At 35.6% G+C, this 23,630-nt stretch overlaps 1 protein-coding gene across 1 annotated transcript in view; it reads left to right on the top strand.

The window, feature by feature from the left end:
- DOK6 (docking protein 6) overlaps nt 1-23,630 on the top strand; it is a 209,595-nt gene that overhangs the window by 170,924 nt on the left and 15,041 nt on the right. Inside the window, exon 7 of the mRNA XM_083359361.1 lies at nt 8,709-8,826. Within this exon, the coding sequence (XP_083215487.1) occupies nt 8,709-8,826 (118 nt within the window). The remainder of the gene's footprint in view (nt 1-8,708; nt 8,827-23,630) is intronic.

Below are 23,630 nucleotides of genomic sequence, written 5' to 3'. Positions count from 1 at the left end.
GTTAACCTATGGTCTGTGTGTGTGGTTTGGGAGTTGCACAGTCAGGGGAAAAACAATGCTGTCCAGCATCGTAAAGACTGCGGAGAGAATAATTGGGTGTACCCTTCCTATTTTAAATCAAATCTATGCCTCCAGGTGTTATAAGAAAGCTGTGGAGATTGTGCAGGATTGCACGCACCCCGGAAATGATCTCTTTCAGCTTCTGCCTTCTAGAAGGAGGTATAGGGTCATAAAGACCAGGACCAGCCGCTTGAGAAATAGTTTTTATCCAAAAGCGGTTTTGGCTTTGAATGCAGCAGAATGCAGTTTCTGAGAGAACTTCTGAATTTAGTTTTTAGAGTGTTAGAGTGTTTTAGGGGTTAAATGTGTATATGTGGGGTGGTGTGGTATGTTGATATGTATTTTGTTGTTTTTTGTTGGGTTCTGTGGGGTTGATGTGGATTTTTCAATTTCGTTGTTCTGTATGGGACAGTGACAATAAAGATTATCGTATTGTATCGTATGTGTTCCATAATTCATTTCATTTGTAGTATTTATGTACACAGCCTTGGCTAGCAGAATCATTCTTTGCATTCTATCCTGCCTTGAATTTGTCTCAGTTACCAACTATTTTATTAGAGGTAAATTCTCGGAAGTCGAGAGGGTTTTTTTAAAAAAAAGTGTTCCATAAATATTAGTATAGATGATCAAAGATGAATACAATGAATTCAAATTTCATTAAGCAGTTCAGAGTTGGATCTTAAAGCTATTCTTTCTTAAAGCAAAATGGACAATTCTGGTCCCTGATTTTAAAACCCTCTGGAAAAATATCTGGACAGCCCTCTGTTAAAATCTCTGGACAAGAATGATCCAGAAGGGAGGGAGAAAAGGAGAGAAAAAATTTGTCAACAAAAGAGAATTGTCTTGGTGGAGAATTGTCCTCTTTCGATTCTGCTCAGTGATGCTTTTCCCCCTAATCACAGCTTCCAGCAGCTTAGCTCTGAGGGAATGCAGCCTGCAGGTGTTGCCCACCTCTCCTTGAAAGGATACATCCATGATAACATAAAGAGATTGTGTTGTATAATATAGTGACTAAGGATATATTATATCAAAATGTCCTCAGTAGTATCATTCCAAATAAATCAATGGTAATATTTTAGAAATTTGAAATGTGTTCAGTGATGCAAATATTAATATTGCATTACCCAAGATGGCACAAATTACTTGCCAGGCAGAGAGATGCACTGCAATTTGCTACCATCTGATGCAGAATATTTATAGTACTGAGACAAAACAGTGCAGGGGGCACTCTGTTGCTAAGGTGATAAATAGCCAGCCATCGGTATGCTCTTCATAGGGTGACAGTAAGCAAAAGACAGATCTCTGCCCTCACAGGTTTAAAGGAACATTTAAATAAATACTTTGAGGAGCCAAAAGAAGAGAATGGGGGGGATCAGAATAAATTAACTCAAAAGAGGCAACTGTGAAAAGTTACATTAATATATGTTTATTGGAGATTAAATCATGCACCATGTCAATTTCCCTGATGATGCATTAAGGCAAATATGGAATATTACTATACTGACCTTTAGTTTTCAAGGGCCTGCTTTTATCTTTCGCTATTTAGACCAAAATCCTTTGTATAAATAAATGCTATGATTTCAGTAGCAAGAAATGGTACTATTATATAGGATGTACTGTATTCATCTTGAGGTAAAATTCCCCCCACTGCTTCTTTTGAAGGAAAAAAAGCTTTTGCTTTTGCTTTTCTTATGTAGTAAAAAGATGTTTTGATCTCAGATATCATTTAGGTGATGTATGAGATCAAATAGCCCATATCCTGTACCAATGAAGCTTTTAAAACTTCAAGAGCAACTTTGGAGGTTGAAGTAGTTTTTTCTTATTTGAAGTGAAACTCAAAAGACATCCATGAGCAATAGTACCAGTGCTTGCAGACCTCTCAGTATAACTTCCAAAAAGACTTGTGGATAGAGAGAGATTGTATATGGGTTGTGAACACACACGGACACACACACACACACACACACACACACACAAAGAAAGAAAGAGACAGACAGACAGACAGACAGAGATCTGGAACACTGCCATGAAATATCTGGTACAGAATTATGTGCAACCCAGTAGACAGATGGTTTTGTGATGCTCACAAATCTGGACTAAAGGAAATAAATATAAGTCTTTGACTGCTGTTTCTGCCAATCAGCATTTAAAACATTTGCCTGTGATTCAAAAGGAAGTTACAAAATATTATTTTTTGTTGATAAGGCTAATCCTCCATCATCCCATGCAGTTCCTTTTTAAAACCACCCAAACTGGCTGCCTTTACCACAACTGCTGGTAGTGAATCCATAGTTCAACTATACTGTGAAAAGTATATACTTCTCTTGATTCAGAATTTTTCATTATCCAGTGTGAGCTGATTTGTGGAGGACTCTATTTTTCATATCTTCCCTAAGAGACAATTACCCATTTATTTTTACTGTTTTTTTAACTAGTTATCAATCTATAAGAGCTGCTATTAGGAGAGGGAGTGTCAAATGTTTCTGAAAATCCATCTCTATAATATACTTTGGATCACTATATACCGGTACTTGATAAGATTGAAAGGGATATATGGATATCTATCTATCATCTATCTATCTATCTATCTATCTATCTATCTATCTATCTATCTATCTATCTATCTATCTATCATAAATATTCATTATAAACCCCAAAAGGTGACTTGATGTAAATCTTGATTTTCACAAAATAGAACATGAAGTTAGGTCATGTGGATTAGGGAACTATAATTTTCATTCTAGAACCATTAAGGTGAGCCAATCAGTCAATATGTTAAAAACTGCATAAATAAAAGATTTAGAGGAAAAATTATGTTTTAAAGTCACAAGAAAGCAACATGTAAACATGCTTTTTGTGGCCGCATACAGTATGTCCGCACAAATATCCCCAGAACTGATGTCATCACTGAAGTAAAGAACAATCTGTCAGACTCACTTCAGCAGAGTCTGCGAACAACAGGGAAAATATCCTACACAACTAAACTAATGAAACTTTGTCTTTACAAACTGAAAATTCAGCATTATAGCAATATCTGTATTGCACATGCATAGTGCATATTGTTCCAAATGGAAGCACAACAGAAGATACAGGGATTATATTTTATTTCATTTATTTTTACCTTGCCTGTAGCAAAAAAAGAAGTAAAAAGAATTTACTGACATATCCCTAGTCCCAAATATTAGTAGCATGGATAGAATCTGTTGTGGGCTCTGTTAGCTAATATATTGCCATGATCTCTATGAATTAGGATTTTTTCTTTTTAAATGAGCAAGCCAGTAACATAATATTAGAATACCCAGGGCTTTTTTTCTCATAGAACGCTCAGAACGGAGTTCCGGTACCTTTTTTGGATGGAACCTTGTAGGATAGGGAAGCCGGGTTGTATGACATGTGTGAGTTCCGGCACCTTTTTCTTTTACAAAAAAAGCACTGAGAATACCTGAAACATAAAATGAAACTTTTAGAAAGATTATTTTATTCTGACCTTGGAATCCTTCTGTCCAGAGCATTCAATTTACTCTGGAATAGTTGCCTTTTGTAGCAGTTATTTATATGAATTCATAAATGAGGCTTTCTTCTGAAAATAAATTGACCAAATGTAAAATGTACAATAATTCCAAATTTTGTTACTGTAATAGACTTCCCAAAAGTCTCCCAGGCAAGGGAAATTTTTAAACAGGGAGTCCTAGATATTAGTGCTCAAACCAACATGGAATTGTTGGCTAAAAATAGATTCCTAGGTTGATCGGATAAGAATAAAAAGATTTTTCAAAATGAAAATGCTTGTCATTGAGTCGGACACAAATTTTAAGAAGGGCCTATAATAGAGCAATATTTGAGATTTTGGACTCCGTGGTTAAATATGAGCACTTCTACCATTTAACAATTACCATTCGAGAATTAACCAGTGGAACAACCTGCCTCCAGAAGTGGTGAATGCTCCAACACTGGAAGTTTTTAAGAAGAGGCTGGACAGCCATTTGTCTGAAATGGTATAGGGTTTCCTGCCTGAGCAGGGGGTTGGACTAGATGACCTCCAAGGTCCCTTCCAACTTATTATTATTATTATTATTATTATTATTATTATTATTATTATTATTATTGTTGTTGTTGTTGTTGTTGTTGTTGTTGTTATTGTTGTTGTTATTATTATTATTATTATTATTATTATTATTATTATTATTATTCAAATTACGAGAGAACCTCCATAAGCAGTACCCCAGCCATTGGAATATTTCTCATATTTTGTTCAAATGTCAATTATATGTCCCCATTAGTCTTAAATACTTATCATCCCTATTGGAAAGAACACCCAGTATCATCCAGTTCACAGATTGTTATATTTCCTCTGGGCTCAAATGAACATACTGTATATAGAAGTGCTAAGTTTATAACTAAAGCAGTGGTTTTCTGAATCCTGGACACTGAATAAATTGGAGTACCCTTGCAAGGGAGATTTGTTTTATCTGATTATGACACCTTATATTAATACATATTGTTTTATAAGGATTTCCTCCTATCTTACTCCAGAAATAGACTATGTGCTGTATTTTATTGTTATTTTATTTTATTGATAAGGTCACAAGATTAATAAGTAAATTACTACTACTACTAAACATTGTTTAAATGAATGTCCTGTCTGCATGTATTGATCTATAGTATTTTTATATATTTTTAAATTAGGGTTGTAGGGCAGCATGGTTGTGAGAAGCAGACAATACAGCCCATAAATTCTTTTCAGTCCCGTCCCCGATGTCCTTTAATCACTGTACAATAGCTGCAGTAGAAAGACCACGTGAGAATTAATGTTGTTTTTCGGAATCATTACCTCCTAATGAGTTTGCTGCTTGCAAGCCCATGAACTTTACACAGAACACTGCCTTTTAGAGCTGCTTTAGTAAGCCAGTTTTTACTCAGCCTTACTCACAAATCCAGTCAGGCTTGGACAAAACCTACAGATCACCTTTTTTTTTTAGTGAAAAGATGTCAGAGATTTCTTTCACAGATATGGAAACTGTAAACTTTAGTTGGAATTTTAGAACTAATCCGAAAAAGATAGATTCATCTAAAATATATTGCAGGGTTTCTAATCATTAACCAACAGTGAGAGAAGAACCTTACAATAATGTAAGGCGGGATCATTTTTCACATCTTTCCATTTCTCTCTCCTCTCTCTCTCTCTTTCTCTCCCCAGTGGATGGGGTTATGTTTCTAATGGACCAGCAGAGGCCTATTGGTAGTAGTAATAGCTTTCTCCTCTTTTGGTCCTTAATCAGAACTCCTTTTGTTCTTCCATTGAATCAAAAGCATGTTTCCTCTGATCGTAAAGTAGTTTCCCAGTATGATGTCCGACTATTGATTCCCTTCTCCTTCATTAATTCTAAAACTAAGCTGGTGGCTGTCACTATATTTTGAGGACACAAATAGCATTATTTTATTATGCACTGTGTGAAATTGTACTGGCTTTTTAAGGATCTAAATATGTTATCATTTAGCTTCATTTAAAGTGTTTATGTTGCAGAACATGTCTATGCTGCCAGTAAGCAGTGGACAAGAAAAAAAGGTTAACAATTGAGGAACATTAAAAAGCAAAATATATAGTGCAGTGGCACTAATCAGAAGGATAGATATCAAAACCTAACATCCACCTAATGTTGTATCTCAGAACTATGGTAGGTTTTCATTTATTTGTGAAAACCCATTAGAGCAGAGTAACTCTTTCTAGAACAATCACTAGAGGTGTCAACGAACCATGATTTTTCTGAATTCCAGGAACACCATTTTTCTGACATTCATCATTAACTTGTTTTGGCCCATACCCAAAATCACCACTTCCAGATCCTAGCTCAGAATTTCCATAGTATATCTATTATGGCCCAAGGTATTGGTTATAATTGAATATTATCAGCGTATTGATAGTATCTTACAGCAAAACAAAATAATGGATAATGTCTCTCTCATTGAATTCATATAGATATTACACAGCAGTAGGGAAAGAGAAGTTCCTTGAAGATGGGCTCCAGCATAAACCTGAAAGCTCAGAAGACGAAATCTCTGGATCCGGTGACCGACCAGATTGGATCCTGGAGTAGGGAAGAATTAAGCCCTGAGATATCCATATTGGAGAGATCGTGGGCTTGATACTCATTTCCCCATTACTATCAACTGAGTCTGTTTGCTGTGATAGGAGCGTGACCACTGTAATTTGGTAACCCTACCTTCCAAAATCTATATATTGTGGTCAATGGGTATCAAAAGCTACTGAGATATTAGTTAGTTTTAGCAGGGATTCACTCCTATTTTCTAGTTCCTGATGTACAGTAGTTCATGTACCAGATCCATAAAGAGGTATGAATCCATGCTGTAGAGGATTCCTGCATTATCATCCTCTGAAGCTGATTTCTCATCACCTTCTCCAAAATCTCCCCCAGAAAGGAAATGTTGGTATTGGGTAAAAGTTGTCAAGGTAAAGCTTCTTCAGAAGACAATGCATTACCACCTCATTTTAGGATTGGTGGCACTGCATCCTTTCTGAAAGAAACATTCATAACCTGTTGACTCCAGCTATTCATAGTCCTCTTAGTCACCAAAAGTAGCTAGGAAAAGCATAGATCACAACATCAAGTGGCACAGCTCACACTATAAGAACCTTTTCTACTAATTGCACAAGCTGTCTATTGGAAAATATTGTCCCACTTTCCTTCTTAATTGATCACTGTAGCTTCTGCACCACGAACCTTTTACTCACCTTCATCTTTACTCACTTGTTCATTTGATTAACCTGCTCCTTGTTATTTGTTACGAACAAATCTTGTTAACTAAAATCCATCTGCCAACTATTTCAGCAAGACAATATATATGTGGAGAACAAACCTATGTGCATAGATCACCGTTTATCTTAGGAGCTAGTTATATGAAAGACACTGTTCCTTGTACATCGCATACCCTTTGCTTTGAGCAGGTAGGTAGTTTATAGTGTTATGGAGATCACTATCTTCAAATTCCCATCTCTTGAACAACCTCTGCAATTTTGCTCACTTTCAAATATTAAGGCAGCTAGATAGTTAATGGTTCTATTAAAAAAAAGCATTACATTTCTGAACAGGTTTGAAAGTAGCCATGAGTGCAAGGGCAAATTGTCTTTTGTTTGTCTGCCAGGTTTCCTCTTGAAATGCAGCTACAGTAACAAGTATACTGCTACAAAGTGAAAGCGCAATTATTATTATTATGGTTCATCATACAGTCAGCCAGATGTTTAGACTGGATTTGGCACTTTTATCCACCTATCCTAGGATCTGACAGGCAGATGTTTGATGATGTTAAAGATATCATCACTGTTCCATGTAAAGTTGCCTTTTGCAATCAACTGATGATGATTTTGTCAGAGCTCAAGTGGTGCAATCCCCGATATTTGGGGATTGCACCCAAGGTGCCTATTACTATTGGTACTATCTTTGCTTTCTTTTGCCATAGTTGTGCTACTTCTATTTGCTAATCTTTTACTTTTTTATTTTCTAGAGTTCTTTCTCTTCTATTCTGCTATCACCAGTACTGCCATATCTACTATCCAGACTTTTTTGTCTTATGTTTAAATTCTAAAGTCCCAGAGCACTTTAGCTGCTTCATTTCTATTACTTTGTCCATTGGGGTAGTCCCACCAGTTTTTGCTTGTAGGCAAGTGGTATTTCTTGTGGATATTTCAATACACCATTGTTGTTGCTTTTCCATATCTTTGTTTGTAATTGGTCTGTGTGATCTTCTTACAGCAGCCAACTTAGGTGGCTCACTGTTTCTTCAGCTTCTTTTTAGAGGCAGCATTTGATTTCTTTTGCTCTCTTCTCAATCCTTGCTTTGTATGCACTTGTTCTTAAGGCTTGGTTTCATTCTCAATTAGCCTTCATGGTATACTAAACTCAGGGCATCTTATTCATTGGCCTTCAGATAGTCTTCCAGTGTTTTTCCTTCTTCTTTTTCAATAGTTTGGGGTACTTGCAACATTCCTTACATGTCCATGCTCCTTGATAAGTAGAGTCCATCAACATTGCTATGGAAGAAGGACAGGATTCATTGTGTTTGCTTTTCTAATCTTCCTATGGAAGGCTTTTAGTTCTGCTTGACTCCAGTTCACTATTCCAACTATGTATTTAATAATTGGATTTTCCCAGATATTAATTGCTTTATATTTCCTCTGCTGAGTTTGGACTGAAGGAGATGATGATGATGATGATATTCTGCCTTTTTTATATATGTTGAACAGTTCAAGGCATCAAAAATATCTAATATTCTTGCCTTTTATTTTCCTCACAATAACAACAAAATGAGATAGGTCGGGCTGAGACACTGTGCCTGGCTCAAACTTACTAACCAGCTTCTCATGCCTAAGGAAGGCCTATAACTCAGTCTCTGGCTTTCTAGGCCAGGACCTTAAGCACTACACAAACTGGCTTTTTTGAAAATTTAAGGAACAATATGTTGATTTGTAGATTTTCATCAAACTTTTGCCAGCTTAGTGGACACAATAAAATCTAACTGATTGTGAGTTAAAATATATCAGTTTAACAAATTAATTGTGATAATGTTAGCTTGAAACATATATGACAGATTGCTCAAAAACATGCTATGGTGTATTTTCTTTATCTTTGCAGCTTCAGACCAGTTTGTCCGAACCAATGACGTTACCTAAGTCAATCTCACTTCCTCGTAGTGCATACTGGCATCACATCACTCGGCAGAACAGCATGGGGGAAATATATAGTTTACAAGGTAAGATGCTTGAACCATTAGGTTCCCCTCATAAATTGCTTTCATCTGCACTGATGATTTTCTTACCATTGAAATTACTAAGGCAGATGGATGGATGGATGGATGGATGGATGGACAGATGGATGGATAGGCAGGCAGGCAGGAAGGCAGAAAGACATATTGAGTCTTGGAAACTAATGTGGAAGGGTTATACGGAATTTATCAGAGGAAGCTATTTGCTGCTAGAGAAGACTTAATTTTGTTTACACTGGCATATTCTACACAGAATGTGGGTCATTTGCCACCACAGATAAATAGATAATTACTCAAAGCACTTTGTCAAATATAGGGGAAAAAGGTAAAAGTGTTTTATGTAAAAAAATATACTCTTATGTTCCACCCCTGTGCAAACTGCATTTTCATTGGACTTTTCCTCTAATTTACATTGAAATCATGACTGGAGTAAAGGACTAAAAAAAATAGACACCCTAAACTTTCGCAGATTTGTTTGTAACTCTGTGGATAAAAGATGGCTACTAGCAAATTATTTTTCTGTAAATGTACACCACAGATAAGGCAATGTTTTATTGTGACAAAGAAGAAATCCCAGTTGTTGTTGTTGTTTTATCAAAAACATCCAGAAAATGATGGGGTTTGTTTTTTGAAAAATGAGAGAAATATAGGCACCTATGCAGCTTCTTTTATATGTGTCTTCATTCACCCAAGCAGATAGAGGTCCAAATTATAGCTTAGACTAGACATAAGGTCCAGTTTAATTATCAAAATTGTTATCATTTTATCCCTATATATGCTCTCCTCCAGTCTTCTGGTTACTTTGTTATCTTTTGCTTTTACCATCCTAATGGGTTTACTAGCTGAGCAGTTCACTGAACCACACATGTGTAATTATTACCTTACCAATTTTGGCATAATAAAAATTATTAAAGTTAATAGCACCTCCCAAACGATATACTTCTGGTATAGTTTCCATGGTATATTAATAAGTGGGAGTGTGATTGTGTATAGAAATCAAAGTACAGAGATTGAGAGTTGATATGCTGTTAATCTTCAGCTGAGATGGCTTTTTGCTGATGACTTTCTTGTAGAAAAAAAATGAAATTATAATGTTACGAGAGTGATGGACTGTCAGAAACAATGTCTTTAGGTCAGATTATCTTCCTGTACAGAACTGTACAGCCTTAAATCATCAGGGACATTCATAATTTGATGAAATAAAAACATACCATGAAGAATTAAATGCTGCTACTACAAGGTTATTTCTGGTGACTGCCTTGTGTTTCTTAAATATAATTCTGTTTAAAGTAATAGAAAAATAGTATAATCAGGTGCTCCTTCAGTGTCACTTCTTTAAGATAAAAAGATGGAGACATTTTGAGAATTTGTGGAGGTACGTACAGTATACATGTATGTATATTCTCCTTTTCTGCCTGTAACACACAGGTCAACAAACAATAAAAAGGGCAAAAAAGAGACTTCTATCTGCTTTCTACAATGTACTTATTGCCCTTATTGTTCATGATCCCTGATATTGTTGGCTGAGATTTTTTTTTCATGATTACTAATATGGCTGCATACATTTCAGTAGTGACTCCAAAAATGTATTGTGCCTATAATAAGCTCAACATCTCTCTGCTATTTATTAAAGCAGTCCATCGTTGTTGTTTTTATTCTTTTATGTGTGTCTGAGGAAAAGGTTAGCTGCTGCTTTAAGAACCATATCAAATATCTAATTCAATCATAAGATTTCATCAGGCTCCCATAAAAGCCTAAAACAGTTGGGCAGTTTTAGTGAATGACAGATGCTATATTCAGGTTCACATGAAGTCCAAAGAACTTCCAAATCACACTGAATTGTGGGCATCCTTACTTTTTACTTGTATTTTTCTCATTTATTAACTTGGACATTTTCTAGGTAAGAATGGATTAAAATGTCCTAAAGAGGGTTTTTTTATTGACAATGCCATGGTTTATGCACTATTTCCTGTTATTAGCTACAATGATATGCACACCTTTGAATATGTTTATATAATCTCTTTGAAAAACCAGGAATCTGATTTAGAAAATAACAAAATGTACAGACTGTATTGCCTAAGAGAGTATTTAACTGTTTTTGATTAAGCTAGAACAATGCGAAGTAAGGAAAATAAGAAATGAAATGTTTAATTCGCTTAAAAATACTTCTATTCTTAAATTAACATCAGCAGGTGGGCAGCTCTTGAAAATACTGCAAAAGACAAATGCATGTATATAGTACAGCATGTGGTTTTATGTCTTAAAGGCAAGTGATAAAGCAAAAGAAAGATTTTTTTGAAACAGACTTCAAGTAAACACAATATGTGCTATGCTACATATTTTTCAGTAAGAAATAATTTAGTATAAGAAAAATACAATTCCCTTATTACAGATTTGAAAATTAGCCAAGGTGATTGATTGAAACTGCAGACTAATTTAATACCAATTCCTACTGAAAATCTTACTCTTCGGTAGATATGTATCTGATTAATATGAGAGATAGGAGATATCAAGATGAACATAATTAAGACTGAAATTCTTAGCATAGGACAGTGAATAAATATATCATAAAAACATTAAAAAGAATAATGGACAAAATATTGTTTATGTCCAAATCAAATATTTTATTGTTTCCACTATCAATTGCACAATGAGGTGAGGGGTTCTTCTACAAGAAAATGTTTAAAGCAGTCTTAATTTATTGGAACTATGATCCATTGTTTTCCTGCATTGATATTAGAACCAATATATATCTCTTATCTTTCTAAACCATAACCAAATTTCCTTGGAAAAGTATATCCTTGGGGTTTTAAGTTATCTTTCAATAATATGCTATTTAAATATTTTTTCTAGAAATAGAAAGAATAAAGTCAATAGAATTAATAAATTCATATAACTAATTAAATGTTGCAAATAACTAATTAAATAGCTCTTTTCTTTGTTCATTTCCTTTTCATGTTTAATTTTTGGTTCTATATTCTTGGTAACCAACATTTAAAAAAAGACACCAATATTAATTTACAGCCTTTCTTTTTTCTTAAATAGCTAGTTTTTATAATGTAAAAACATATTTATTATGTTGTAGAAGATAAAAGTATTGAGAGAAGAACTGAACACAAAAGTGCTTCTCTGGGACACAGAAAAATAAATGAATGAAAACTATACTAATGTTTCAGGAGGGTTATTCTAGAATCATCCTGGGAACTTAGTTTAATAGTGTACATTAAAAACAAAATTGACAGTTTCTGTGGACACACAAAAAATATAATTTAGCTTTTTGAAATAACATTTTTAAAATTTTGTAATTAAAATAGTATTATAGAGCTTAATTACTGTATAGTTTTTCATTATTCCATTCATAGTTATAGAATGGATGACTTTGAAATACTAGATGCAGAAAATCCACAAAATTTTGTTCAGTTGCTTTAAAATATATTTATTAAGAGATACTTAGTAAATGTATTTTATGACAGATGGATACAGTTTTTCTTTAGAAGATAGGAAGAACAATGTTTCTGCTGAAGCCTAAAGTACAAGTCATAATTGAGTAATCCAGCCACTTAGCCAATGGAACATAAAATTGGTTTTGTTTTTCCCTCTTGTAAAACTCCTCTCCAACACGACAAAGGTAGCAGAAATTTCACAATTAATGATTTACATATTGCATTAAACTATAATATTGTTTACTTGTTTTGGGCTTAATACATTGCCTGAAACAATACAAAATGTTTGTAAAGTTTCTAAACAATTTATAAATCATGTATAGCCATTAATAGATTAGCAGGATGTGTGAATTTATCCTACTATCTCTTTTCAACAAATCTTGCTTAAGAAAATTGGCTTAACTATTTTATTCTAATATATCAGGGAAATGGTAACATAACATGGGGAAAGGGGACATCAACAGCCCTTATAGATTTCTTCTGATTTTCATCTATGTAATATTTATGCCTTTGTGCAGTCAAATAATTATGGACACTGACACCAAATTGTTTTGCTCCTGCGTATTTGGAAATTTCAAATTCATAATTTATTTCATGTATAATCTTCTCAGACCCGTTGACAAGTATAAAATACAAATACCATTACTAAAATAAAATGTTAAAAGTCAAATTACAATTTCAAAGTTGTTGATGCCAAAAGTTGCAGTCTAGGTTTTAAAGAATGAAATAAATCAACACATAACTATGATAGGCAGTTAGTAAATGTATCTATCTATCTATCTATTTTAGAAAATTTATATAGTTGCCTACTCACAGCGATTCTCATTAAACAAGACACACCAGGTAACATTAACAACTGGGCCCACTGGAAAATAATCCATTAAATGCATTAAATTCTTAAGCCTGGTTGTTACAAAACATCAAGAAGAAGAAAAATCTTAAAATAATTCTCAAATATATAGCAGATACAGTTATCTGAGGGAAGTTATAGTATCGTATTCTTGGCAGCTGACAGTTCATAAAACTCTTTCCAAATTCTATCCAGTATATTCACTAAAAACCCAGATGATAGCAGTAATTAACAACTCAACTGAAATAATTAATCTAAGAAATAGTGGAAAAATTCTGAAATGCAAGTACTCCTCACCTAGTGACCTCAATTGGAAATGGCAATTCAGTTGCTAAGCGATGTGCTTGTAAAGTGAACTATCATATAGCCATATCCAACTTACAATATCAATTCCAGCTGTGGTTTTAAGGCCTGATGTCACATATGGTTGTTAAGCATGAGGTCAAGTGACTGCAACTTGCAACATTCTGCCAGCTTCCTGGTTGACTTTCCTTGTCGCAGGCTGGCTGTGAAGATCACAAATGGTGATCATGTGACCATGAGACCATGAGACTGTTGTAAGTGCTAACCAGTTACCAAATGTTTAAATTATGATCAAATGATTTTGGGGATGCTGTGACAACTGCAAGTTTGAGTACCACTCATAAATCTCCTTTTTTCAGTGCTATTATCATTTTGGTTGCTGAATGAGTAACCACAATGAGTAAGTGAGGACTACTTCCTGCTATCTTACTACTGATAGAAGAGAATATTTGTAGCTCAGTATAGGATGGTGAGGCTCTTCCTGCTCTCTTATATATTTCTTGTCTTATATATTAGTACTACATTGTTCATTAAAATCTGAAATAAATAGGAAAAATGGTAAAACTATAATTTGGAAATTATGTGCATGATTCTTATAGGTGTTTTCAGATGGTATTTAGACTTTTTTAAACTTTTGTTTTAGTTTTTAATGGTATTTATCATTGTTCAGTACTTAAGATTACGGTTCTAGCTATTAATTTATTGCTGTATATTTAAAAAGTAATTAGGAAAAAATACTTCCAATATTTTATCAATACTCATAAGGTTATTTTACCACTGAAGAAGAAAAAAGACAATAATTATTTCATTCAAATGCAAAATACAGAGTTTAGAAGCAAAATAAATTGTATTGCACAACTTTACAAAAAAAAAAAACATATGCCGAACATTAAAATAATTTTCTCAGTCATTCTACTCAGCTGTTGTTGTTTTTTTAAAATTAATCCTGCAGGCATTTCCTTTGTGCCTGTATAACTATCTGCAAATTAAAGTATGTTAAATGAAATTGCTGGGGCATTCATCATTTTGGCATATCTACAGTTACGTTCTTATTTAAATAACTCTCCTAAGTGATTCTTTCATCTCACTATGAACTGAAACAATGAAAAGAATATAAAATATATTGCACTATGGCTTTGTTTAGACAGCAAACAAAGCCACAGCTTACCATGATGGTAATAAACTAGAGTGAACCTCTTGGCCCATCAAGGTGGCCACATTAAAGCGAGTAGCATATGTAAATAGAGTAGCATACATTGTGCTGCCTTTGGTAGTGATCCATATTGTGCCCTGGTACCCAGGCTGGCAAGTGATGTTTATCTGATTGTTTCAATGCAGGATAAATTTTTAAAAAATGTGATCTGTGAATTTCCCTGACTTTTTTTTTCCTTTCAATCATTTACCCGCAAGAAAAGCAGCCATCAATAGTTACATTCACATGTATTAGGGACCAGGATAGGCAAAATATAAGAAGATGCTTAGAATAGCATGTTTAGGTCCCTCTCAAGTTGGCCAAGTAACAGGATTCATATGTTGAAATGCTTCTTGCCTGTTTCATGTCATATCCAGCCCTCTTCTGAAAGTGTACTAAACTATGCACAAAAATAGCCTGGTTGACAGGTCATAGGCTGAAGGGTCACAAGGTGAAATGGGAAGGAGTAAGCAATAATAGCCCATGCTGTAAGAGAATAGCAATGCTGTTGAGCAGCCATAGCCAACAGCATCCAGATATAGTAGCAATCATTTTATAAACACCTAATATAATTTACTATGTTTTGTTACATAATTAATGCAGTATGCAGTAGATATATAGAATGAAATAATAATTACAGTCAGAATAACAAAATAACAGAGTTGGAAGGCACCTTCGAGGTCTTCTAGTCCAACCCCCTGCTCAGGCAGGAAACCCTATACCATTTCAAATAAATGGTTGTCCAGTCTCATCTTAAAAACTTCCAGTGTTGGAGCATTCACCACCTCTGGGGGCAGGTTGTTCCACTGGTTAATTGTTCTAACTGTCAGGAAGTTTCTCCTTAGTTCTAGGTTGCTTCTCTCCTTGACTAGTTTCCATCCGTTGCTTCTTGTCCTGCCTTCAGGTGCTTTGGAGAGTAGCTTGGCTCCCTTTTCTTTTCTTTGTGGCAATCCCTGAGATATCAGTACTTTCATATTACTCCTAGTCCTTCTTTTCATTAAACTAGACATGCCCAACTCCAGCAACCATTCTTTATATGTTTTAGCCTCCAGTCCCCTAATCATCTTTGTTGCGCTTCTCTGTACTCTTTCTAGAGTCTCAACATCTTTTTTACATCGTAGCGATATATAACTGATATATATATATATATATATATATATATATATATATATATATATATATATATATATATATATATATATATATCAGTCAATATAACTGATGCAATAGGAAGAGGTAGAGGCAAAATGGATAAGTAGAAGTTAGCCAAACTGGCATAGGAATAGCCATGTAGTAAAACCTTTGAAAAATATGCCCTGTAAAACTGGTGGTATGTTAATTGAGGCCAAATCACACTAGGCAAAATTCAGCTCGCCTTTCCTGTTCAGAATAGAACTAGTGGTCTCTCAAGAGAGCATTAAAGTTAGTCCTCACTTAATGACTGGTCACTTAGTGACTGCTCAAAGGTACAACAGGCCTCTCCAGAGCTGCTTATGACTCTTTGAAGTTCTGACAGCTGCACTTCCCCACAATCATGTGATTGCATTTTGGTGCTTGGTAACCAGTTTGTATTTATAGCCATTTGCAGCATCACACAATCACATGACTGCAACTTTAGGCATTTGTTGCCCTTTTTCCAACATTTACTTCCAGTTTCTGGCAAAAGACTCTCATTCAGCAAAACAGACTCATTTGACTATTGTGGTGTTTGCTTAACAACCACCCCAAAAAAGGTCCTAAAATCAAGCATGGTCACAATTTAAACAATCTATGACCGTAAGTCTAAGCTCAATTACAGTCATAAATTAAGCACTACCTGTAAAACCACGCTTTTAAAAAAACTTTTCTAGGACTCTTTCAAATACACAGTAAATTTATGTATCTAAGGAGCTCGCAAGAGACTAACAACCACTTTGGAAAGTACTGTTCCAAAATTGTGTAGGTGGATGCTTCTGCAAAACTATTAGCTATCTAGAAATATATCTAACATTTCTGTAGCAAAAATGGTTACGAAAGAGTAAAGCCCATTGAATGGAACAGAAGAGACTCAGCCATTGTAGTCTAAAGTGGATAATGTCAGCCACAATGTCAATTTAGCATCCTAAACTGTGATCGTGGCAGAAAGTATGTTAGAGAATAAAGAAAACTGTTAAACTGGAATTGTTATTTGTCTTTAAATTGCCTGAAACAGGCAATGACATCCATTCCTTCTGTCATTCATTTGCAATTCTTATATGCCATAGATGCTAGAATGTTTTGTTGCATTTCTGCATTTGCTTTAATAAAGAACCTTATTGTGGGGGGGAGGGAAGTGAAAAAAAATAGAAACCAAATAGAAAAAAAACTTACTGAAAACCCTGTAGAAATTGTGGAGAACATGGTCCTATTCTCAAAAGCATCTCACAGCATGACATTGTCCTAAATCTTTGTTTGCTACCATCCCCCCAAATATACATACATACATACATACATACATACATACATATACAGTTGCAAGAAAAAGTATGTGAACCCTTTGGGATTATGTGGTTTTTTGCATGAATTGGCCATAAAATGCGCTCTAAACGTCATGTAAGTCACAACAATAGAAAAACACAGTCTCCTTAAAATAATAGTACACAAACATTAGCTGTTGTCATGTTTTAATTGAAGATAAGATGGAAACATTCACAGTGCAGGATGGAAAAAGTATGTGAACCTTTGGCTTTAATAACTGGTTGACTCTCCTTTGGCAGCAATAACCTCAACCAAACGTTTCCTGTAGTTGCAGATCAGACCTGCACAACGATCTGGAGTAATTTTGGACCACTCCTCTGCACAAAACTGTTTCAGTGTAGCAATATTCTTGGGATGTCTGGTGTGAATCGCTCTCTTAAGGTCATGCCACAGCATTTCAATCGGGTTGAGGTCGGGGACTCTGACTGGGCCACTCCAGAACGTGTATTCTGTTCTGTTGAAGCCATTGTTTTGTTGAATTACTTGTATGCTTTGGGTCATTGTCCTGTTGCATCACCCATCCTCTGCGGAGCTCCAGTGGCGGACAGATGGTCGTACGTTTTCCTGCAAAATGTCCTGATAAACTCTGGAATACATTTTCCCATCAATGACAACAATCCGTCCAGGCCCTGAGGCAGCAAAGCAGCCCCAAACCATGATGCTCCCTCCGCCATGTTTTACTTTGGGGATGAGGTTTTGATGTTGCTGTGCTGTGCCATTTTTTCTCCACACATAGTGTTGTGTGTTTTTCCCAGACAACTCAATTTTGGTTTCATTTGTCCACAATATATTTTGCCAGTAATGCTGTGGAACATCCAGGTGCTCTTTTGCAAACTTCAAACATGGACAGATGAAACCAAAATTGAGTTGTCTGGGAAAAACACACAACACTATGTGTGGAGAAAAAATGGCACAGCACAGCAACATCAAAACCTCATCCCCAAAGTAAAACATGGCGGAGGGAGCATCATGGTTTGGGGCTGCTTTGCTGCCTCAGGGCCTGGACGGATTGTTGTCATTGATGGGAAAATATATTCCAGAGTTTATCAGGACATTTTGCAGGAAAACATACGACCATCTGTCCGCCACTGGAGCTCCGCAGAGGATGGGTGATGCAACAGGACAATGACCCAAAGCATACAAGTAATTCAACAAAACAATGGCTTCAACAGAACAGAATACACGTTCTGGAGTGGCCCAGTCAGAGTCCTGACCTCAACCCGATTGAAATGCTGTGGCATGACCTTAAGAGAGCGATTCACACCAGACATCCCAAGAATATTGCTACACTGAAACAGTTTTGTGCAGAGGAGTGGTCCAAAATTACTCCAGATCGTTGTGCAGGTCTGATCTGCAACTACAGGAAACGTTTGCTTGAGGTTATTGCTGCCAAAGGAGAGTCAACCAGTTATTAAATCCAAAGGTTCACATACTTTTTCCATCCTGCACTGTGAATGTTTCCATCTTATCTTCAATTAAAACATGACAACAGCTAATGTTTGTGTACTATTATTTTAAGGAGACTGTGTTTTTCTATTGTTGTGACTTACATGACGTTTAGAGCGCATTTTATGGCCAATTCATGCAAAAAACCACATAATCCCAAAGGGTTCACATACTTTTTCTTGCAACTGTATATATATGTAAATTACTAACAAAGAATTAAGGGATGAGCTGTCCGTTGTGACTACTGCCTGTTCGATGGCCTTCAAGATAGGCTGAAACAGGAAATAAAGATTTGCCCCATGTTTGAGGCCTAGCAAGGTAATCTAAATAGTTAACAAGTATTTGACATATGTGTGTGTGTGTGTGTGTGTGTGTGTGTGTGTGTTCTGAGGTTTTCGTGGGTGTTTGTATGTGGATCTTTGGTCATTCGAGTTTTTTTCCCACGTAGAATTGAAGGTGTAAGAGCAACGTTTCGACGAAATCCCATCCGTCATCCTCAGGCTCACACACACAGAGAGAGAGCTAGCACATGCTGTTGCATTAAAAGTCAACAATATAATATAATATTCTTAGGCAGCAGGAGACCATTATCTCTGAAAATATTTTTCCAGTGTTGTAGCACTTAGTTTACCAGTGCTAATAGCCAACTAAAAATAAAAATTATTCCTTCCCTGTTGTAGCTTTAGCAAAAATGTCTTGATCTTTTACAGTCATGCATGTCTGCACATACATTCTGTTAAAGGAGAAGTTACAGCTTCCATATAATAAACAGGATCTCCAAATGGGCTGTTAACATGTTTATTTCATACTCTTTAGTACAGAAAATTTTTCAAAAGCATAAAAAAGCAAAAAGAAACAAAAGATTCATTTGCCCCCCTGATTGCCAGAAAGAGTTTTTCGACAAGTTACAGTCTATCTTTCTCTTCCTCCAAACTTTCTTTTGACTGTTTTTATAACTTTGCAATCCATTTTTCCTTTTAAAAAGAACTATCTGTTTTGCGTGATTTGACTGGTTTGGGGAAAGAGCAGCCTGCTGTACACAATGAAATTATACACCAGTATCCAAATGAGAGGATATGTATGTGAGAGACAGCACCTAGTAATTCTCTCAAAGTTTACTTCACTCTTGAAACATTCATTCAGAGAGATCAGTGTGTCATATCACTATTGTTATTCTCTTGCTATACAAATGAAGCCCCTTGTTCTTTACTGAAAAATGTACAACTTCAGTATTAGTGACTGTGAGTGGCAAAGTGACTATGGATCTGTATCTGGGGGTTTATCATCTTTGGTCTTGGATGGAGTTGCACTGCCACAAAAGGACCTTGTCCTGGGGGAGGGGTCCTCCTGGACTCATGGCATCTGCTTTAGGAAGAGGATCTGCTAGGGGAACCTTTGCTCAACTTCATATTGTGCTTCAGTTGTGCTCCTTCCTGGACCAGGAAGTCCTTCTTTCAGTCACTCATTCTCCAGTCATTTCTCATATGGACTACTGCAATGTGTTCTTCATGGGACTATCCTTGAAGAGTATTCAGAAGCTGCAACTGGTAAAAAATGCAGCCCTGTGAGCAATCTTGCATGCCCTGAGGACTACTCATATAACACCTTTGTTGTGTGAGCTTTGTTGGATGTCAGAGTGCTTCTAGGCCCAATTCAAGCCTTTTATGGCATGGGATCTTTAAAGCCCTTCGCGATATGAGACCAGGCTACCTATCTTGTCCCATCCCACCAGTCAGGTAGGAAGGATATGATGCGGACCTCATTGGTTAAGAATTTCAACTGGCGGAGTCTAAGAAGAGAGCTTTTTCTGCCATTGACCCTGCCCTATAGAACATCTTGCACTCAGAGGTGAGGCTACCTCCCATTCTTCTGGCCTTCTGAAATAACATGAAGATCTGGCTCTGCCAACTGGCCTGGGAATCTAACAATGGTATGCAGTCTTGATGGTGGTTAGCAATTAGAAGGCATTCTCTTTTTAGTTGTTTTTAACTGTTTCTTAGCTACATGTTTTTATATGGTTTTATGGCTTTTATCTATAAGCTGCCCAGAGTCATTCAGACAGTGAGATGGACAGGGAATAAATTTATGTTTTTCCTGACCTGGATGTTCAGAGAGGAAAAGAATTAGATTCAAACTCTGGAATATATAAAATGCAAGTAGCTTTGATGGAGCTTTGTTAATACACAAAACTTGGTTTGTGTTTCAGATAAAGGGGAATAATGGCTGGGAAGAAAGTAACCTTGGGGAATTCTAATAAAAGGTTAATTGTTTTATGTACCCATAAAAGAGGTTATGATCAATTACTTTGTACTGCATAATTTCCCTGTTATTCAGAGAAATGTAGAGAATGCACATATGTATAGAAATTAATGCAGAACATGAAAATATATATGAGTGATATTTTCCAAAGTCCTTAATGTGTTTAATAACTATGATAAAGTGTGTGTTTTCCTTGTACTATAATTTAATATAATTTAAAATTTTATTCATAGGGTGTATCATGTCTCCCTTTATTTGCCATAGAAAGTAGAGGTTTTTGCAAACTCCCCATAGTTTTCACAAAGATCCTGCTATCTTCCCTTTGTCACTTTTGCATGAAATTTTATTCTTAGTCCTACCTGCACAAATATACACCAGGAATCTAGAAATATCAGTTCTTCTATTGTTTACCATCTCCGCTATAAAGATAAATTCTAAGTTTGCAAGTTGTAGAAGAGAGAAAGCAAAGTTTGCCTAATAAAGTCAATGGCAACTTTTTTTTCAGTAGACAATGAGGCTATATTCATTTTGAATCATAAGTATTTCAGCAGACAAATGAACCTCTGCATGTATCTCTTAATTTTGCCTTTTAATCTTTTGAGTACACAATGCGTCCAATGTATGTGCTGATTCCTTTTTGGATTATTTTATTTTCCTACAGTCATTTCAGTTACCTTACAAAGACTTTTGTATTACTTCAAATTTAGAATAGAATAGAATAGAATAGAATAGAATAGAATAGAATAGAATAGAATAGAATAGAATAGAATAGAATAGAATAGAGCTTTGTTAATACACATAATGAGGAGCCTTGGTGGAGCAGTGGGCTAATGCCTCCTTAAGTAACACCAGCTGCCTGCAATTAGTGCAGGTTCGCATCCCACCAGGCTCAAGGTTGACTCAGCCTTCCATCCTTCCGAGGTAGGTAAAATGAGGACCCAGATTGTTGGGGGCAATTAAGCTGACTTTGTAATAATGCCGCTTGGGGGTGTGTGAAAGCCCTAATAAGCAGGCATATACATAGAATGAAGGCTACTGCTAAGCTTGTAAGCCGTCCTGAGTCTTCGGAGAAGGGCGGGATATAAATGGAATTAAAATAAAATAAATAAATAGAATAGAATAGAATAGAATAGAATAGAATAGAATAGAATAGAATAGAATAGAATAGAATAGAATAGAATAGAATAGAATAGAATAGAATAGAGCTGGAAGGGACATTGGAGATCTTCTAGTCCAACCCCGTATTCAAGCAGAGAACCTATACCATTTCAGATAAGTGACTGTCTAGTCTCTTCTTAAAAATCTCCAGTGATGGAGCGCCCAAGATTTCTGAAGGCAAGCTGTTCACTGGTTAACTGTCCTCACTATTAGGAAGTTTCTCCTTAATTCCAGGTTGCTTCGCTCTTTAAATTTAAATTTCAAATTCACTAGCACATTTGTGCATGATTGGTGCCATTTTGGCTACATATGTTTAATGTTTCGTAAATCACTGCAAATGGCCATAAATGTGGGCTGGTTGCCGAGTGCCTGAAATACTGGGGGGAGGGGCACAACAGTCAGAATTTTGGAACCAATAAATACCTTTGGGTGTTAACTCTGTTATATATCAAGGGTTATATCTTGAAATACTAAAATTGGTGTGAGAGTAAGTAACATTCCCCAAAGTGTTTTAAGATTATAGCTAGTCATCAAGATTTTTTAGAGTTCAGTCATAAATGTTGCCTAAATATTGTGCTGGCTTCTTGACACAAGTTGATTATAATTCTCAAGGGCTGAATAGCAAACTGCTTAGAAAAAAATGTAGTCAAATTTTGCTCAAGGGATGGCCATGCTGGTAATTTATCATAAATGCTAAAGGGACATATTAAGGTTCATCAGATGGAGTCAATAGTTAAGAGATAATCTGCTCAATAGAGCATCTTGTGTATCTATAGAATGGTCTCCATAGGATCACTTTACAAGACTTAAAATACTTCATTCTCTATTGTTATATATTGTTATTTGCAAGTTGTCTGGTAAATAGCAACAAAAATGCAAAAAAAAGCAAATGTGTTTCTTCTCCCAAAAGCTGTATATTGAGTAGTACACAATGGGGAAAAACTCCTATAATTGGGCGGTAAAATTCAATGTATGTAATATTTTGAAATAAGACAGAATAAGCTAGAAACAGTTTTTCTAAAAGTACTTTTTCATCTTTTGCCCCATTTTAAAGGATTAGACCATAGGTGGGGAACTATGTGCCTTTTATGAACCATGCTGTCTCAGGAGTTGAAGTCAACAAGTCATAAAGGGGCCACAGTTCCCACCTCTGAATTAGACTAACATCCAAATGTCATAAAACAGTAATTCATACTATATCTGTTTAATAAAGTGGAAACATATATCTTACTGTTCACAGCATCTGTACACCTCACAAGATACCCATATAACCTGGTGTTTGCCAAGGCCACCTCTGACTTTGCCTATCTTGAAGAATTAGGTAGTGACAGGAAATCAGGCATCATCTGCTGAAATATTGCTTTCCTGTCACAAATACTTTACATTTAGACTGTTCTCACAGACCTTTATATGATTCCAGAGACTTGGAGAAGCTTGGCTTGCTGAATGTTCAGTAAAACAAGAAAGTTGACTTAGAAGACAGTAGTGATTAAATGAAAGGAATGTCTAAGCACAAATAGATAAATAGGACAAAAATTGCTTTTTAATTCAAATTAGGCAAATATTAGAAATTTACTTATTTGTTTTTCCATTTAGACTTTTGCCATGCGGGTAGTTCTTGATTTATGACTGGTTGCTCTGAGAC

Source organism: Vipera ursinii (genome assembly GCF_947247035.1).
Source record: "Vipera ursinii genome assembly, chromosome: 3".
Lineage (NCBI taxonomy): Eukaryota > Metazoa > Chordata > Lepidosauria > Squamata > Viperidae > Vipera > Vipera ursinii.
This window is presented reverse-complemented; position numbering and strand designations above follow the sequence as displayed.